At 36.4% G+C, this 17,166-nt stretch overlaps 2 protein-coding genes and 1 non-coding gene across 8 annotated transcripts in view; 1 reads left to right on the top strand and 2 right to left on the bottom strand.

The window, feature by feature from the left end:
• Nucleotides 1–1,095: 1,095 nt before the first annotated feature.
• Nucleotides 1,096–3,364, bottom strand: LOC107672604 (glutamyl-tRNA(Gln) amidotransferase subunit C, mitochondrial-like). Of its 2 annotated transcripts, none has more exons than XM_016465860.1 (5): nucleotides 3,013–3,364; nucleotides 2,816–2,864; nucleotides 1,843–1,999; nucleotides 1,453–1,556; nucleotides 1,096–1,208 (listed from the first exon to the last, which is right to left on the bottom strand). In XM_016465860.1, the coding sequence occupies exons 1-5, from the start codon at nucleotides 3,178–3,180 to the stop codon at nucleotides 1,147–1,149; spliced, it is 540 nt and encodes a 179-aa protein (XP_016321346.1). In that variant the 5' UTR covers nucleotides 3,181–3,364; the 3' UTR covers nucleotides 1,096–1,146. The 2 variants fall into 2 exon arrangements, with proteins under 2 accessions (XP_016321346.1, XP_016321345.1); XM_016465859.1 differs by having other exon boundaries at nucleotides 1,843–2,012; nucleotides 2,814–2,864; nucleotides 3,013–3,362.
• A 20-nt stretch (nucleotides 3,365–3,384) lies between these two features.
• Nucleotides 3,385–3,457, top strand: trnak-uuu (transfer RNA lysine (anticodon UUU)). Its single transcript has one exon. It is a non-coding gene; the product is annotated as a tRNA-Lys (tRNA).
• Nucleotides 3,458–4,401: 944 nt separating this feature from the next.
• The window catches only part of LOC107672618 (small G protein signaling modulator 1-like), a 49,006-nt gene continuing 36,241 nt past the window's right edge, over nucleotides 4,402–17,166 (bottom strand). Inside the window, exons 12-27 of one of the 5 annotated variants that reach the window (XM_016465889.1) lie at nucleotides 15,710–15,839; nucleotides 15,330–15,494; nucleotides 14,719–14,845; nucleotides 14,353–14,417; nucleotides 14,084–14,229; nucleotides 13,498–13,626; nucleotides 12,962–13,144; nucleotides 12,762–12,833; nucleotides 12,286–12,637; nucleotides 11,114–12,204; nucleotides 10,920–11,044; nucleotides 8,763–8,845; nucleotides 8,540–8,649; nucleotides 8,339–8,435; nucleotides 7,404–7,571; nucleotides 4,402–6,312 (exon numbers count right to left, since the gene is read on the bottom strand). In XM_016465889.1, coding sequence (XP_016321375.1) covers nucleotides 6,224–6,312; nucleotides 7,404–7,571; nucleotides 8,339–8,435; nucleotides 8,540–8,649; nucleotides 8,763–8,845; nucleotides 10,920–11,044; nucleotides 11,114–12,204; nucleotides 12,286–12,637; nucleotides 12,762–12,833; nucleotides 12,962–13,144; nucleotides 13,498–13,626; nucleotides 14,084–14,229; nucleotides 14,353–14,417; nucleotides 14,719–14,845; nucleotides 15,330–15,494; nucleotides 15,710–15,839 — 3,132 coding nt within the window. In that variant the 3' untranslated portion in view covers nucleotides 4,402–6,223. Of the gene's footprint in view, nucleotides 6,313–7,403; nucleotides 7,572–8,338; nucleotides 8,436–8,539; nucleotides 8,650–8,762; nucleotides 8,846–10,919; nucleotides 11,045–11,113; nucleotides 12,638–12,761; nucleotides 12,834–12,961; nucleotides 13,145–13,497; nucleotides 13,627–14,083; nucleotides 14,230–14,352; nucleotides 14,418–14,718; nucleotides 14,846–15,329; nucleotides 15,495–15,709; nucleotides 15,840–17,166 lie in introns of all 5 variants that reach the window. The other 4 variants (XM_016465886.1, XM_016465887.1, XM_016465888.1 and 1 more) reach the window with 4 other exon arrangements.

Below are 17,166 nucleotides of genomic sequence, written 5' to 3'. Positions count from 1 at the left end.
CACGAGATCCACTTTCCTGCAGAGTTTAGCTCTAACCCTAATCAAACACACCTGAGCATGCTAATCAATGTCTTCGGGATCATTAGAAAATCACAGGTAGGTGACTTTGATCAGGGTTGGAGCTAAACTCTGCAGCGCATTGGCCCTCCAGGGCAAGATTTGAGGAACCCTGCATTAGAGTGTGCACGGATCCACACTTCAAAAACCGACTTGAAATACTAGACCGTCCGGGGACTTTTGGCATACTCTTTTCAGCATACTAGCTTTGGGACACTAATTCTAATCTCACATACTATTTAGGATAGCTAGTATGAACATTGGGACGCAGGGAATGAATCTACTCAAGGCCGAAAGTCAACATGGTACAAAATGGATTAATCTGTTTTTTAGTTTAAAGGAAACCTTTCAAAATATTAGTTATAATGATTAAATATTTAAAACTACTACAGCATCCTCAGCTTATTTTTTAAATAATTAATGTCGTACGTACATTTAATGAATGTATTGTATGATATTAACGTGCAATATTTTCAAAAGACTTACGCGGCTTACCGAGCTGTTCATATCTGAAGTTCTGCTGAATATTCTGAAGTCAGGTAAATCACGCCAATGACGTCTTCCGGACGGTGGCATGAATTTATAGCGTCAACTTAAGCCCCGCCCACAAACAATAATGTTTCGTTTCTGAAAACATAGTCACTTTCGGTTTCCATTCCACCTAATCGCTAGCAGGATGTTCAGCAAATTTAATAAACAATGAATTCTTGTTCAGTAACATCAGAATCAAACTCTGAAACGTTCACACACACACACACACACACACACACACACACACACATATACACTGTATATATATATAATATAATCCGACATTATCAACATATATTAATTAAACATTTGCTAACAATTTTTTGATTATTCTGTTCTGTAGTTTTCTTAGTTTTGTTAATCTAATTATTATGCCTAATTGATACTCTCTGTAATATGTTTTTCTTGTTGGTTATTTCTTAAATTTGTTTATTGAAATGAATTTCTATTTGTGTTTGCTTTGTTATTTTTTTGATCACTATTAAAAAACATGAGTGGCATACAAGATAAAAATAAATATTTATTATAATGCAAGTCAGAGCCAATGTTACATTTCAGTCAAAATTCAGAGTGTTTAAGCATAGCAGATCTCTCTTCTCTCTTAGGTAGTGGGATGTTTCCTGCATAAAAAAAAAAAAGACTGATTATTCATAAGCAGTACACATATTCAATTAATTAGAAAAGCAAAGTTAACCAAGACACATTTGTTCTACTCTGATACGACAATTTAATTTAAACAGTGAATCCAAGGTTAAATCATTCAATTATACAAACCTCAATACTACATGCTTGGATGGAGATTAAATTGTTTTGTAAGTTCTGATAGAACGGCTTGTCTTTTTACAGTTTAGTTTAGTTTTTTACCTGGAGGTGCAACAAAGTACTCCTCTACTGTGTGTTTGGCCAGCCGGAGCAGCTCCTCCGCACATTCACCCTCTGTAATTGTATCATCTCTCAAATACAGTTCTCTGTGCACAACAGGAAGTTCAAAGAAAAAGTTTAGCTCCTATAAAATGGCGACATGTTGATTAATTAATTTGAGCAAACATACTTGGAGGGGTTGGGAAGAGCAGGGTTGTAACCATTTTGTTAACAGTCAACCAATATTAACAGTCAACCAAAGAAAACACCATCAAAAAGGGTCTTTATTCAATGGATACCCCTAAACTGACTGGACGTCACACCCATAACAACTAGCACACTGTCACATAACTTATATGAGCTGATGTGAGCTTCAGCAGGATTCTTAAATACCTGTCCTCTAGAACTGAATCCATCGGCTCCACACCATCAGTATTAATGACATGAAGTTGATCAGCAAAACGAATGGCTTTTTCCAGACAGTCCACCCCTTCTTTACTGCCAAAGTCAACAAGGGCTAATCTCTCCAACTTGTCCACTAAATCTGGCGAGACTCTTGTTGGCTGCAAATAAAAGTTTAACCATGGTTATATAGTTACTTCTTTCAGGAAAACAAAAATTCTTCATTTTTATTAATAATAAGTCAGAATGAGATTTATTGCCAAGTATTATTAAACTTTGTGTATGTGTGTGTGACGTATGTACAAAATAAACAAATTACGAATGTACAAAATAATCTATGTACAGAAATAATATTATTTATTAATAAATATAATTGCCGTTCAAGCAAAACTTTTCACATAAACAACAGTTTAATTGTAAGGTTGAGTGCTGCTCAGTTTCTGAACGATGTTTTCTGCTGCCCTGTACTAGGAGGTTCAAGAAACATTGTAAAGATTGTCAAAGTAAAGTTTTTTTCTTTATGTGGGCTTCTGTTACCATGCTCCAGTCGTGCCACTTTTAGCTTAGGTTGTCAATTAGGCTTCTTGAAATATATGGTGATATGACAAAATTGTCAGTGGTGCACATTTTACCCGACTGTCCACTACTGCACATTCCTTCTGAAAATTAACCATGGTTTTACTACAGAAAAAAACACATGCTTACTATAGTTAAACCATGGTAACCACAAATTTACCGTTGTTTAACCATGGTATTTGTAGTAAAACTGTAGTTATACAAATGGTAATCAATACGCCAAAAAACAAGTCACTACACTTTTATTATAATAAAACCTATAGGTTATAATCGCTGATGAATTAATAATTATATTTTTAATTAATGGATAATTAATTTTAGTAAAGGTTTATTGCATGTGTACAACACGAGCTATATAACTTAAACGTGTGCAAAAGAAGCATTACCGGTGGAAGTTGATTTTCAGCTACGGGCTCCCATGTGGGTATCTGAGGAACCTGAAGAGTTGAACAAAGTGCGAAATATTTATATTAGCGTTGCATAATATGTTCAACATAAAATATTTGTTCACCTATAATAGGTTAATTTACATCTTACACATTTATTCAACCCAACACAATGGTATACAAATTAATCACGCTTTACCTTGGAACTCCAGGCAGAGTTACTTGATTCCCGTTTATATGTCCAATGTGACCAGGACGTTCCGCTGGCCGACACAGTGTCGCTTAGAGCGGGCAGCGTCAACACTCCACACCGAGGATGCGTAGGCCGCAGCGCCCTTGAAGCTCGCGCTGCACATTTACAGAACATGTTAAAATGATGTTCCTACGTATGTCACGTTACTGCGCGCGCAGAGTCGAATGAACAGAATTAAAACGCGATTATAAGAATGTCTGTATTGCGAAGGACACCTAATTAGAGACCTCCTACCAAAAAAAAAGCCTCTTTTTTTTCCGGAAGTTGAGTTTTTATAGAGTATCTTCTCAGAAGGGACTGTGGGTACTTTTCGCGAGAGCCCGGATAGCTCAGTCGGTAGAGCATCAGACTTTTAATCTGAGGGTCCAGGGTTCAAGTCACTGTTCGGGCGATACATTTTTTTAATCTACCATTTTGAAAGGCAAGTAGGCACAGGCAATGCAAGAATCTACTGTCTGACTATGTATGTGCCTATTCTGTATTTATATTTGCACACAAGCTGTTAATAATAGCAATCAATCTAATTATAAATTTATATGATAAAATTATTTTTATATTAAAATTACATATTTTTAAATAAAACATTATAGATTCAAATAACATAAAAGAATAAAAACACAATTTATATATAATAACATACTCATAATTTCATCACATTTATAATTTGATCATTTCATTAATTTTATTATAAATTCAATTCTAATAAAATATCTGTCATGTGTTTGTTTCTGTTTAGTTCCTGTCTGCCCTAATTTGGTTCAGTTCCTGTTCTCGTTATTAGTCAGTCACCTGTTCCTTTTTAATTTACTCATTAGACCCTCGTTTGGTTCAGTATTTAAGCCCTGTGTTCTCCTGAGTTTCTTTGTCTCGGTTTAATCTTCAGAAATGGAAGATGTGTGTTGATGCTATTCAGTTCTTTGTGTTTTAAGTTATAATTAAAGACTCCTTTACTTCTACTCCTTCTCCGTGCGCTCACTACAACCACATACCGTGACAATATCCTAATTGTAATAGCATGAAAATAAAACAAAAGAGAAATTAATCACACACCACACACACACATCTATGCACATTTAATTGCCTTCAGAAGCAGGAATATGATTATATTTGTTGGAAAAATAAGAACAATTCCATTTTTAGTTTTTTTTTTTAAATAAGTACATTTACCATTTAATATATATATATTTAGAATGTAACACTTTGTAGTAATTGACCACAGTGCAGTAACAATATTTACATAAAAAAAAGACAAAATGCATACATTCAGTTTTAAATAAATGCGAAACACATTACAAATTATAAATTATTTTTTTTCTCCTTTTAGAATCGATTTTGCACAAGAAGAAATCAACAAGATTCAATGCAGGAGAATGATTAATATCTGCTCATATCAGATCACATAAATTGTGTTCACAGGAGTCTGGAATACGCTTTGATTTGCTTTACTATTCTTGCCTAAATGGTAATTTTTAGCCTTGTGTTACAGATCAGATACATAAAGAATGATCCTTGGGATTCGATACACTTTTAGCGATTGCACCTCATTGTGGATACATCTGATCAACCAAAGGTTTCTGACTCATAGCTGTATTGGTTTGATCATAGGATCAATACTTCATTGTGATTACAACATGTTATAAGGTATTATAATATAAGAGCTATAGCAGAGGAGAGTGGTTAGAGGATGAAGAAACACAATGTGCATTTTATACAACAATTTCATAACGAAAAATAAGAGCACTGATGATTTTCATTTCTTTGTGTCAATATTAGTGTGCATTCTGAGAACCATGTAGGCAACGACACCAAAGTTAATAATATAGATTCTCTCTATATAATAAATATAGCATGTGTTTTTCTGTACAGTCCACAAACAGCAAGAATACATCAAGCAGACAAGGTCTTGCGGTAGTGATTGTGAGTTGTCCTGGTCTACACACACACACACACACACACACACACACACACACACACACACACACACACACACAGACGCATCAAATTTGAAAAATAAATCCTATAATGCCAGATATTCATAAGGTGACTGCAAACATGACACCAATGCACTGAAACACAGCACTGACTCAAACATTACATAAACCGATGGAAAACCCAAATCATTATTTAGTTCTGTAACACAAAGAAAAGAAATACACAATTTACTGATGTTTTTTCTCTGTTCTAAATCTAATACCTAGCGGCATTCCTTGGTATTGTCCAATAATATACTGTGTGATACAATAACCTGATCTGATTTAGTGAAACAACTCACAGTAAAGACACTGACTAATGGCTGCTGAAAATTTAAATTAAAAACATTAAAAAAAATCAGACTGGCCCCAAACTTTTGAACAGTAGAGTATATATGTGCACTCCATATATGTGAAAGTGAATGGAGCATGAAATCTAGTGTGACTGTCTCTTAGCAGTAAAATGCACTTGACCTGAACCCCTGAACTTTTATTGTTCTGTTTCAAAACCTAGTGAGCTGCTTACATAGGCAGCATTTTAAGGCATCATAGGCACACTTCTGCAACATTATGCTGTTTTTAAGATATGTTCTTTTGGTCAAATTTTAAGGCAGCATCACATGAATAAAGAAAATGTTTATAAATACTCGTTTTCACCGAAAAGTATCAATAAAAGTTTAAATCTGATTTAAACTGACTATTCTACCCAGTATGTGTGTGTGTGCTATATACTGTATGAATATCATGTTGTTGGCTTAGCAACAAACGAACACCAAATTCTACTGGAATGAAATTAGAAATTTCAGTTTATGTAGGCAGTAGGCAGCAGACAGCTCACTAGGTTTTGGAATAGAGCCTATGAGTCACTAGTGACTGGTAATCCTGACTGCATTTTAGACACAGGATAAAAATCCATGTCTAACAGTGAATGACCACTCATTAGCAGCATCTGCTTATAAAATTTTATGTACTACGATGTTCAGTAAAACCTGATTAAAGAGCCAGATGACTCTGTTAAAAATTGTGCACTGACTGATTCCAGGTAGATCAAGATATTTGGCATTGGAAATGTTACCATATACTTGAAGCTCATTAAGCTTTGGCCAAATGTTCCCTGTTGTTTTGTAGCAAGGGCTGATGGGTTACATTGTGAACACGATAAACAACAGAGGTGAGAGGCTTCAGAGTTACTTGTTCTCTATAAGTGTCTGCACTTTGCACACCAGGTCTCGAGCCAGAGTCAGAATTTGCTTGATATTGTGATGCTCAGCCATTTCTGAAAAAACAAAAGGTGACATAATCCGGGATATGAGAAAGCAATTATTGTAATTGTGAGTACATCCAAGAGTAGCTAAAAAAAAGAAAGAAATAACTTTTTTAAATTAAAAAAAAAAATGTTATTAAAGGGGTCATAAAAAAACGGCGCGGCCGGCGGATTCAACGAAGGAGCGTCCGGAGGGCTTCCGGCAACCACATGTGACGACCCCGGGCTGGACCACAGCGCAAAGTTGTAGTATTTCCTCAGCAACCAGCACGGATCAGCTCCAGGCATGACGAAGCAGATATCGTCCTCTTTTGGAAGGCCAAACAAAGTAGTTTCGCTTTCACAACGAAACACACAGCGCCTTCACGACATGGCGACGGCAACAACAATACTACAGCGAGAATAAAAGTTACGCCTTCTTTCTTTGCGTGAACATTTGGGCGGCGTTATGCAAATCTTCCCACATCGTGACGTAGACATGTGGGGGCGTGTTAGAACGAGCCGTTTTAGGTAGGTGTGGCTGACTCTTAACTTTCATAAAGAATATCTCTTTGGATTTGAGACTTTAGTCTTTGCAACTTTACAGATCTTCTTTATGCACCAAGAGCTTGTGACACTCCAAAGAGAAAGGAAAAATTGAAATCGCATCATATGACCCCTTTAAAAAAAAATTGTAATCTGTGAAAATTATTCACTGTTGCATTTAACTACAATTGAACATGAATAATTTTAAATTATTTAATGTGTATTTGTTTGTCAGTTTGAAAATGTAAAAAATGTATTTTTAATGAAATGATAACTGATTCCTTCTTTTTGTTTTGAAATGGCATTCCTAGTTCTCCATAAACATGAGAAGCAACAGATGTTCATAACAGGTTGTGAAATTGAATGGTGTTTGTACTCTGCTGTTAATATTAACTATGGAGGTGAATTTTGGTTACGCAATCCTCTTTTCTTTAGATTTGAAATGCCCGTGAAGGTTAGGTTATATAGCTGTCTTATATGCTTGTTGCTGATGTCTTTATATTACCTTTTTTTAATAGAGGTTCATGACATTGAGATTTATGTTACCATGCCAGGGTGTATAATGAATATATATTTACCATTGAAAAACTTGATGATGTCTGTGAAGTCCATATTGTTTTCTAGAATGATGTCTCTGTATATCTCCACCAATGCAAGAGCAATGAAGAGCACAAAATGACTGGAGGAGACACACTTAGCAGCCCAGATGGCCTCCCAAACAGCAAACACATCATCATACACCAACTCTGAGGAATTGAAATATGTATGTTAGGCAAAGAAGGTGATAGTACCTTTTTTGTCAGGCCTATAGTTCAAATTTAAATAAATAAGAGGCTCAAAGCATCACTGGAGAAAATCATGTTTCAGTATTTACAATACTGTATAACTTAACCATAAACAGGTTCTCCTATTTTAGTTTTTAATATAACAGGGCTTTAAAGGCTTAGTTCACCCAAAAATGAAAATTGTGAGGCACTTTTTATTATGGATGGATGGATGGATGGATGGATGCATTCACTTCTTTTGGACTGATGAACTGCAACACCCGCTGACTGCCATTAAACAGCTTGGAAGATCAAAGACAATTTCTAATATAACTCAGACTGGATTTGTCTAAAAGAAGAAAGTCATATACATATACACCTAGCAAGGCTTGAGGGTGAGTAAATCATGGGCTAATTTAATTTTTGGGTGAACTATCCCTTTAATGAAATTTAATATTTCTCATATAAAGCACATGACCATTAACGTGAGTAAAGCTTTGTGCTTAGCCTAATATTATTATAATAAGTTGTAAATTACTAAGTCACAATCAACAAGAGGGCGTTGCAATTGCTAATTAGGGGACTGAACATTCATTAAGCAAAATATGGCTTCATTTCATTGCAGTTGAGAACTAATAGAAGACATTTCTTCTCAAATGTCACTTTTATATTCATTGCATGCTAGTTTTCAATGGCAGTTTAAAAACTATATATTTTTTCTCATTATACTATTTAAAAGATATTATTACCTCTTTTAAAGTCAAGAAGAAACCAGCGATAGCAGAAGTAGAAGTGGGTGTAGTCCCCATTCTGATGCATTAGCTCAAACAGCTCTGCATCTAGAATCTAATTACACACAAAGTGAAAAGATCAGTCACATCCACGTTTTACATTTTAAGGCATGTTTTTAAACAAACATTAGAGAAAAATGTCTGCAGCAGACGTTTGACCTGGATCAGAGATCTCATGTTGGCAAAGTGGGTGTCCATCGCACCTCCATGAGGAAAATTTTGATTCATCCTCGTCATTAGTTCAGTGAAACAACTTAAAGCCATGGCCTCTAAAAGATTCCAAGAAAACAGATGAGAAAGGCTAAACATACTTATCGTGGCACAGTGGCACTGACTTAAAAACACAGATGAAGAAGAGCAGGATTTACAAAGACAGACTCACCATCATCTAGAATAACTAACAAGGGAGCGAGCAGGTCACACATGCCCTGGACATATCCAATTTCCAGGTGCTGCCAGATATAACTGCAGAAACAGACAAGTCATTATATGTGTTGGTCAGGATATTTGAGCTACATCACAACACCAAGAGTTCTGAGTGGTCTAATGTGCTTTGACATGCAGTTGCAGTCAAAGAGCTCACCTCCAAGACCTCCGTGAAGTTGGCCCCCCACCCAACGCAAAACGTCGGCAAAATAGTCTCAATCGTTTGTGCTTTATTTTGTGCTGCTTTGGTTTTTTAGATATTAAAATAATATTTAATGTTCATTTTCTGAGGTCACTCAGCCCCCCACATGCTTCAAAATGACCCCAAATAGTCTTGTTTGTTTGTGCTTCGTTTGTGCTGGTTTGTGCAGGTAAAAGTTTCGTTTGTGCTGCTTCGGTTTTTTAGATATTAAAATAATATTTAATGATCATTTTGAGATCACTCAGCCCCCCACATGCTCCAAACTTACCCCAATAGTCTCGTTTGTTTGTGCTGGTTTGTACCAGTATTTTTGTTTTTACTGTCTTTTTTTAACAATACAGTTGAAGTAATAAGGTCAAATTCAAACGGCAAACCAAATCACATGAAATAGTCGCAGTCACTTAATTGTTAGTAGCCATATTCGTTCAATTAGACCAATTAAATGGAAAAAAAAACTAGGCCTATTTCATTGTCTTTACAAAAAAAAAAAAAAAGACTTGATATACATAGGCCTATTTTTGTTTCTGCACACAAATAAAACATGCAATAGCCTACTGTTTCCAGGTCCGTGTAGCCTATACTTTTGCATCCATTCGTCTTTCCTTTTTTAACCATGACGAAAAAAAATTAAAAAAGAAGGGTTGTTGTATTTTTAGGTCCGTGTAGCCTATACTTTTGCATCCATTCGTTTTTCCTTTTTTAACCATGACGAAAAAAATGAAAAAAGAAGGATTGTTGTATTTTTAAATGCCATCCTGAAAACCAAATTTGAAATTAGAACCGTACACAAAATGCTGCCCGAAAAAGTATAATATAAATTTTTTTGATTTTTGTTTTTCGATATTCGATATTTCGATATTCGATCAAAATATTGATCGAATTTTTTTGATTTTTGTTTATGACGTTTTGCACCTTTAATAAACAATTGAAAAATGCACAAATGAATACTATAATAGGCTACTCCGTCATTTTTGGATGTGCTTTCCTCACTGTAAAATCCAATAGTTTACCTTACTTAGATTTAATTAATTATCTTTACTTGTCTACTATTAAACAAACCAATTAAAAAAAAAAAATCTTCTCTAATTGTGGTCCATTTGAAAAGGTGCGTTTAAGCAGCACAAAATAAATTTTTTACAGCACAAACGGAGCACAAACGATTGAGACTATTTTGCCGACGTTTTGCGTTGGGTGGGGGGCCAACTTCACGGAGGTACCTCCAAGTTTCTATAATAGTCTGGCCCCTAGATATGACTTAATGTAGGTCTGTGGGATTTTTTTTTTTGTGCATGTTTTACATCTGCCAGCTGAAAATCATTCATAAGTCTGATTACTTAGAAATAGGGATGCACTGATATTAAAACTTATATTCTTTTCTTAAATAGCCAGTGTTCAAATTCTATCCTATTTATTAAAAATAAAACACTAAAAACTAAAATGAATGTTAAAAGTTAATGTTTTTTTCAATGTTTTTTTTTAGGTATGACAACATAAAAATATACAGTGCAAAACTGGATATTAATGTTGATATTTGCAAAAGATTACATTTGATTATTCATTAAATTATTATTGTTAGTAAATTTTAACTTAAAGTTGAACCATTGAAAAGTCAGTAAGATTTTTTTTTTTAAAAACAAAAACAAAAAAAAAATTATAAATTTTATTCAGCAAGAATGCATTAAATTAATCAAACGTGACAGTACTAAAGACTTATAATAGTACAAAAGACTTCTATTTAAAATAATTCTATTTCTATTCTTTTGAGATTTTTATTAACAAAATAATCCTGAAAAAATGTAATTGTAATCATATTTCACAATATTACTGTTTTTACAGTATTTTTGATCAAAAACAAAACAACTGAAAGCAAAGCACAAACAGTGAAGGCCAATAAAGGAATGATTTTATTACCTGCACATGATATTGCGTAGTTTCTCCAAGTTAGCAGGTGTGAAGTACCAGTAATTTCGGTCACAGCGCTGAACGTCTTTATCAATGCGGTGCAGATTCAGACTGTACATGTCCAAAAGCTCTTGCTGCAATTACAAAGGTGAACAGATTTATATAGATAATAGATATAGTTAACTATATTAATATAAAAATACCTCTCTGAAACATGTGCTTACAGAATAAGTGGTGCCTATAGAGGAAACTGGAGAGGTAGCTTCATCCGTAGTGTTCACAGCCAGTGAATCAAGCTGTGGGCAAAGACTCTCCATCTCTGGCTCCTCAGAATTCATTCCGTCAGAGCTAGGCTTTCCATGAGCTTCCTCCAGCCTGAGTTCCAATACAGGTACAGCTGCCTGCTCATTACCCTTGCTTCTGGGTGAACTCTTCCTTTCCCAGGCCATGGACACTTTAGCTGTAGGAATCTCTTCCATTTCAATGGCAGAGGGAGACTCGTCTGACTCGGTTGCATCTTGGGCTTCACCCATCTCTCTTGTGCTAAAAGCTTCATGCACCAAAGGAACCACCATCTCCTCAACTACTGGAGCGTTCCGCTGCATTTCTTTGTGTGTGGTCCTCATTGTAACAACCTTCTCTTCTCTTTGCTCTGTACCAGTGGTTTTTGAGAGAACTGATGCTGCTTTCCTCTTTACTGCGGTTCCAGCTTCATTGGATAAATCACTGGTCTTCATAGTCTTCTTCTCTTTCTCATCACCTGGTCTTAAAGCTATTTGTGAGCCACTAATATTGTTGGCATCATCCATGTATGTCTTGGAGTATTTAACTTGGCTTATTTCATTGGTTTTCGCCGTTTCTTTCTCTGTATCACCGTCCTTTGAAACAGACACCAGTGTGACAGCTACAACCTTCTGCTCAAGTGCATCTGATAATTTATGATCTTTTGTTACCAAAGGTTTCTCTTGGATTGCTCTAATATCTTTAATTCCCATTTGGGACCTTTCAATGTCCACATTTACCCGATTCTCATTCATCTTTGGCTCTGGAGGAGTCAATTCCACGACCTCTGTTGCTTTGGGAATATCTGACTCAGTTTGCTGTGCCAGTGCTTTATTTTTTGATGTCAAAGTTCTCTCTGTAGATTCGCCCACTTCCATTTTGGTCATGTGGCTGCGAGCTACTGCAGGAGCCTCAAAAGCATCTCGAGCTGTTTTCAACCCCCCTGTCTTGACCTCTGCCCTTTTCTCTGAGCTCTCTGTGGCCTTCTTGCTTCTCTCTGATTTTGTCACAACTGCATCCAAAGACAACACTTTGTTAACCTCAATTTTACTATATTCTCTCACACCTAGTTTCTCAACCGATTTGGTCTCAACTTCCTCAGTCACCTTTCCTTCCTCTCCAGATGAACTTGCAAACCTTTCCTTTGATACTGCTAGCTGTAGTTGGGCTTTAAGGCTTGGGTCATGTATCCCACTGTCCTCTGTGCTCAAGGAGTCCGACTGACCAGAAGTAACGGAGAAGTTTCTGGAAGAGGGGTGACCAGAGTCTGGAGAACTGGTGCCATTTTGGGGTGTTCCATTTGAGATTTTGGAAACATGTTTGATGTCTTCACTCTTGGGCTCAGACTCAATCTGGTCGACCTCTTCAACAGACTCAAACACCTGGAAAAACAAACCAAAGGGAAGCAAGCTACTCCAGGGGAAGGGGTTTTGAGAAGTGAAGAACTACCAGGAAAGAGTGTGAGGGTGAGGAACATCAGTCAAAATAAAACCAGTTAAGTTTTAAAAACAATGGCAACTATTACAACAAATATTCATGTATTGGCCACAACATCAGTGTGAGGCTTACTTGAGTACCACTGCTGGAGTCGCTCTGCAGCCTGGAATCTCTTTGCCTGCCTGAACTACAGCTCTGCGAGGACTGAATGACAAACACAACACATCCTGAAGTAAATATTGCAAAAAATCAAAAGCAAACATTTCAGTCTGGAATGAAAGTCTTCAATGCCTGCAAACAATATATTTTGGTCTTAGGTCTTTTGCGTTCACCTCATTACTGATGGTGGAGTCACGGTGCATTATTCTTTGTGTGGTGCTGTCTATACTCGCCCCAGACAAACACTTGGCTAACGCCACAGCGTGCTGTTCTTTTTCTCTCTGCCTAACAATGGCCTCACACCCCAGCCATTCACTCATCGTCTGCTCATAGCACGCTCGCATCTGCTCATCCACCTGCAGTTCAGAGTTTCAGAAATGGCAACACGTAAAGAGGAGATTATCTTACAATGAAAGCTATTTGATGGCAATGGAACAAGTGCTTTGATTCACAAACCATCTGAAATGTAATTAATCTTGCAATAGAAAGGAGCGGACTAAAAATAATTAAATGCCAAATTCCAGGGCAATCACTGGAAATCTTAAAGAGAATAAAGACTAAAGTCATGGTCACATTAAGTTTGCTGGCAAAAACTGGCAAAAAAAATCTGCATAGGGATTTCTCATGCAAAATTTCACTTAGCAATGTAAATGTGACTGCAACTTAAAACTGTTTGGGAGGACAATTTTAAGCAAAAAAAAATACACACCTCTTTTCTCTCAGCCTCAGACATCCCAAATTGGTAATGACCCAGCAGGAAAGGCCAGACTTCCTTTCGTAAAGAAGGCTCAACTCCACCGAAATAAACTAGCCTCAGTAACTCCTTCTCCTCATAGGTCTGCAAAAGAGCAAGTATACACTGACTCCAAAACAGGTAAACTGACTTCCAAGCACAAAATGGTACTTGAATTTATTTACATTTACATTTTCTCACCACTTTACTATGCTAATCAGTTAAATCATTAAAAAAAAATATATAAAAAAATAAATATATATACATATTGGTTTGGCTGTTTAGAGTATAAATTAGTCTGCCAGTATAAGAACACTAACGATCACAGCCATAAGGGATTTTACATCGATTTTCATCCTTTAGTGCCGCCACTCTGGCACTCAGGCTCTCAACATTAGTCATCCAAACATACTGTTTATGTGATGAGAATGAGAGAACTGTGATTAGGGACAAATAAATATTAATGAGTATCTGGTGAAGACTCATTTGAACCTGTCTGCTTTGGACTCCAGGCAGGTTCATGTATATGTGTGTGTGTGTGTGTGTGTGTGTGTGCACGTACAGTGCAGTCTTGAAGAAACTTCTGCCACATTTCTGTTGTGAGGCCACCATAGGCGTCAGTGGGCACATCTGGTTCCACAATAGTGTGATTGACAAGGCCAGACAGGTGAGTGCGTACCGTGGACAGGAGACGGCAGTACGCCAGCCCTGAGAGGGCAAAATATATGTTTGATTGATTGAATAAGGGAGACACTCAAGAATGTGAAGGTCACCTTTGATGGAAAAAGATGGTGTTGTGAGACTATAAATGTATGAGTAATGAATACAAACATCCATAGAAAGCTCGAGAGATGATCTGGTTCTTCATATTGTCACACAGCAACTTCAGAGGGGCCCTGCAGATGAGATAATGTTTTTTCCTTAAATATAAATTTAACAGTTATGTAATTTAGATTTATAGTTTTTACATGTAAACCAGGTGTTACTTGGGTATAAAGTAATACCTAACTGTGATTTTTGAGTGAATTTAAATGTAAAAAAATAAAAAAATAAATAATATTTAAATTTAAATTCTACTGTGAGTACCTCAGACCATTATTCTTGTTTATTTGCAGGTTTCTTTTCAATTCTAATTAAATACATCAAAATTACTTCTATAACTTCTGGACTATACAATATTACATTCTGTCATCGTACCTTTCATGGTTGCATCCATTGGGTGGTGCTCCATCAGAGAAACTACTCCGTGAGCAGGAAGAGCAAGATGATTTCCTTGGTGTTGGGTGCCACATGTTTATTCCCTGATCTATCAATTCTGGAGCCACTAACAGACAAGCACACACAGAGAAATCTGATTATGCATTGACCATCTGGATACAAAAAGGAACTTATTTAGCCACAAGCAGAGCAACAAGAGCCCACTATTACACCCAGCTTAAAACAAACAAACAAACAAACAAGAAAATACTGCAATAATATCAGTCTTCATGGATTTCATGAAGTAATAATGGTTGCTGTGGCCCACAAAATTAACAGGATCACATTTTAGGTCAGATTTAAAAGCCTCTATTACTGTTACAAACACACATGGGTCATTATACAGTAAACATACATTTCAAGGCTCCCTGAAAACACTAAACCATTAGCCCACAATTAACCAAAGGTCACTGAATTTCACTGGAGGACGACTCCTGCACAAAACAGAAAACTTGCAGATTTAGAGGCCATAAAAGCAAGCAAACCAGCAAGAAGTTGGTGCGTCAGACAGATACATGAACACATAGATGAGAGGTGGCATGGAGAATTACAGCTGGGCTCAGAGGAGGATGGGGACTCTCCCGGGCAGCTGCAGTGGTGCTTTGACATCACCAGGGTCTGGCGTTTAGGAGGCCACAGCCCCCTGTAGTTCAGGGAGATAGATCGGGCCAGGAGTACAGTACCCAGGGAGAGATGGGAGGACTGGGTAAAAGTAACTGTAATGAGTCAAAACATTTCAGTAAAACCAAAGGAATGTTTTTGATGGATGATGCACAAATGGATAAAAACCAAAATGACAAACAATACCTTGATGGATACAAGAGGCCCTTTTTCCTATTATCCACTTCTAAAAGCTGAATAATAGTCGTACCATAATCGGAAACATTTACTGGCTCAAGAGCTTGTTTAATACCAAGATTCAGTCTCTTACCAAATTCTGACTGGCTGTTTGGGAAAACAATGCGGAAGACATAATCTGTTGCTTCTTCCTCTTCTTTGTCTGAGACAGAGTCTGAGGATCCCTGTGGACATCTCTTCTTTAGCTTAGGAAATACTTTACCCTGGAAAAAGAGAAGTGAAGCATTAGTTCAAGATACAATGACTGCAGATGACGAGCAATGTGCAGTGTAGAATGTAATTATGCACAATTAATGGCAAAAGATTTACCCCGTTCATAATTTATTAGTAACACACAAAAATAATTGCAATTGACGGATTGATCAATCAAGACATACAAATTACAGCACAGCAAGAGATTGTAATTGATCTAAATAATACAATAAAAATCTGCATAGCATCCTGAATCTGTAGCTCAAACAGCGAAGCATGGCGTTTGTTTGTGAAATAAGTCTCTTATGCTCACCACTGCTGTATTTATTTGCTCAAAAAATACAATGAAAACTGTATATAATTACTGTACAACTTAATGAATGTTTTCTATTTTAATTTATTATAAAATGTTTTTTATTCCTGTGATGGCAAAGCTGAATTTTCAGCAGCCATCCCTCCAGTCTTCAGTGCTGATTTGATGACTTGCTGCTCAAGAAACATTTCTTATTGTTATGAATGTTGAAATCATATGGTGTGCAGCTTAATATTTTTGTGGAAACCATGATACATTATGGATTCTTTGATTAATAAAAACTTCAAAAGAACAGCATTTAATTGTAAAAGAAATGTTTTAAAACACGTCTTTACCGTCACGTTTGATTAATTTAAGGCAGGGTTCCTCAATAGGCGGCCCGCGGGCCACATCCGGCCTGTCACCCGTGAGAGAAAAAAGTTTGGCCCGCGCTAATTTCAAATAATGTGGCATGAAAATTCAAATGCAGCATCAGAAAGCTACATTAACTTACATCGTGTCTACACCGGATGCAATCAAATACAATAGCCTAGAACTCGTTATATAATCAGTGATGCTGTCTTGGATGCGACGCTACACTACAAATCCCCGACAGTAAACTGCTGACTCGTTCTATTTATAATGTACTGACACAAAGTTCAAATGATTTGCAATGCTTTGTCGCGTCCAGTGTAGATACGATGTGACAGCAAAAACATGGCGAGTGTGTAGAAAAGAAAAGTGGACACGGAAAATAGCTAATGATTCAAATGTGAATGGACTGAACAGTTTTGAGTGAGTGAGTGAGTGAGTGAGTGAGTGATATCTTTGTTACGGAATACACATGTTGGTTCGCAGTGAGTTTACAGTTTTAACGTACAAGTTTGCTTTAATTTATTTTCAAGATCTGAGGTAAAATATCTATTGTTGCTTTCACTATGGCTATAAAGATAACGCAAAATAATATTCAAACTCACGTTAGACACTTTTAACATTGAATAAAGCACATAATCATTACCTGAGATTATCACTGTCATATTTTGTAT

The sequence above is a fragment of the Sinocyclocheilus anshuiensis genome, unplaced genomic scaffold (assembly GCF_001515605.1).
Source record: "Sinocyclocheilus anshuiensis isolate Anshui unplaced genomic scaffold, SAMN03320099.WGS_v1.1 scaffold100, whole genome shotgun sequence".
NCBI lineage: Eukaryota > Metazoa > Chordata > Actinopteri > Cypriniformes > Cyprinidae > Sinocyclocheilus > Sinocyclocheilus anshuiensis.
This window is presented reverse-complemented; position numbering and strand designations above follow the sequence as displayed.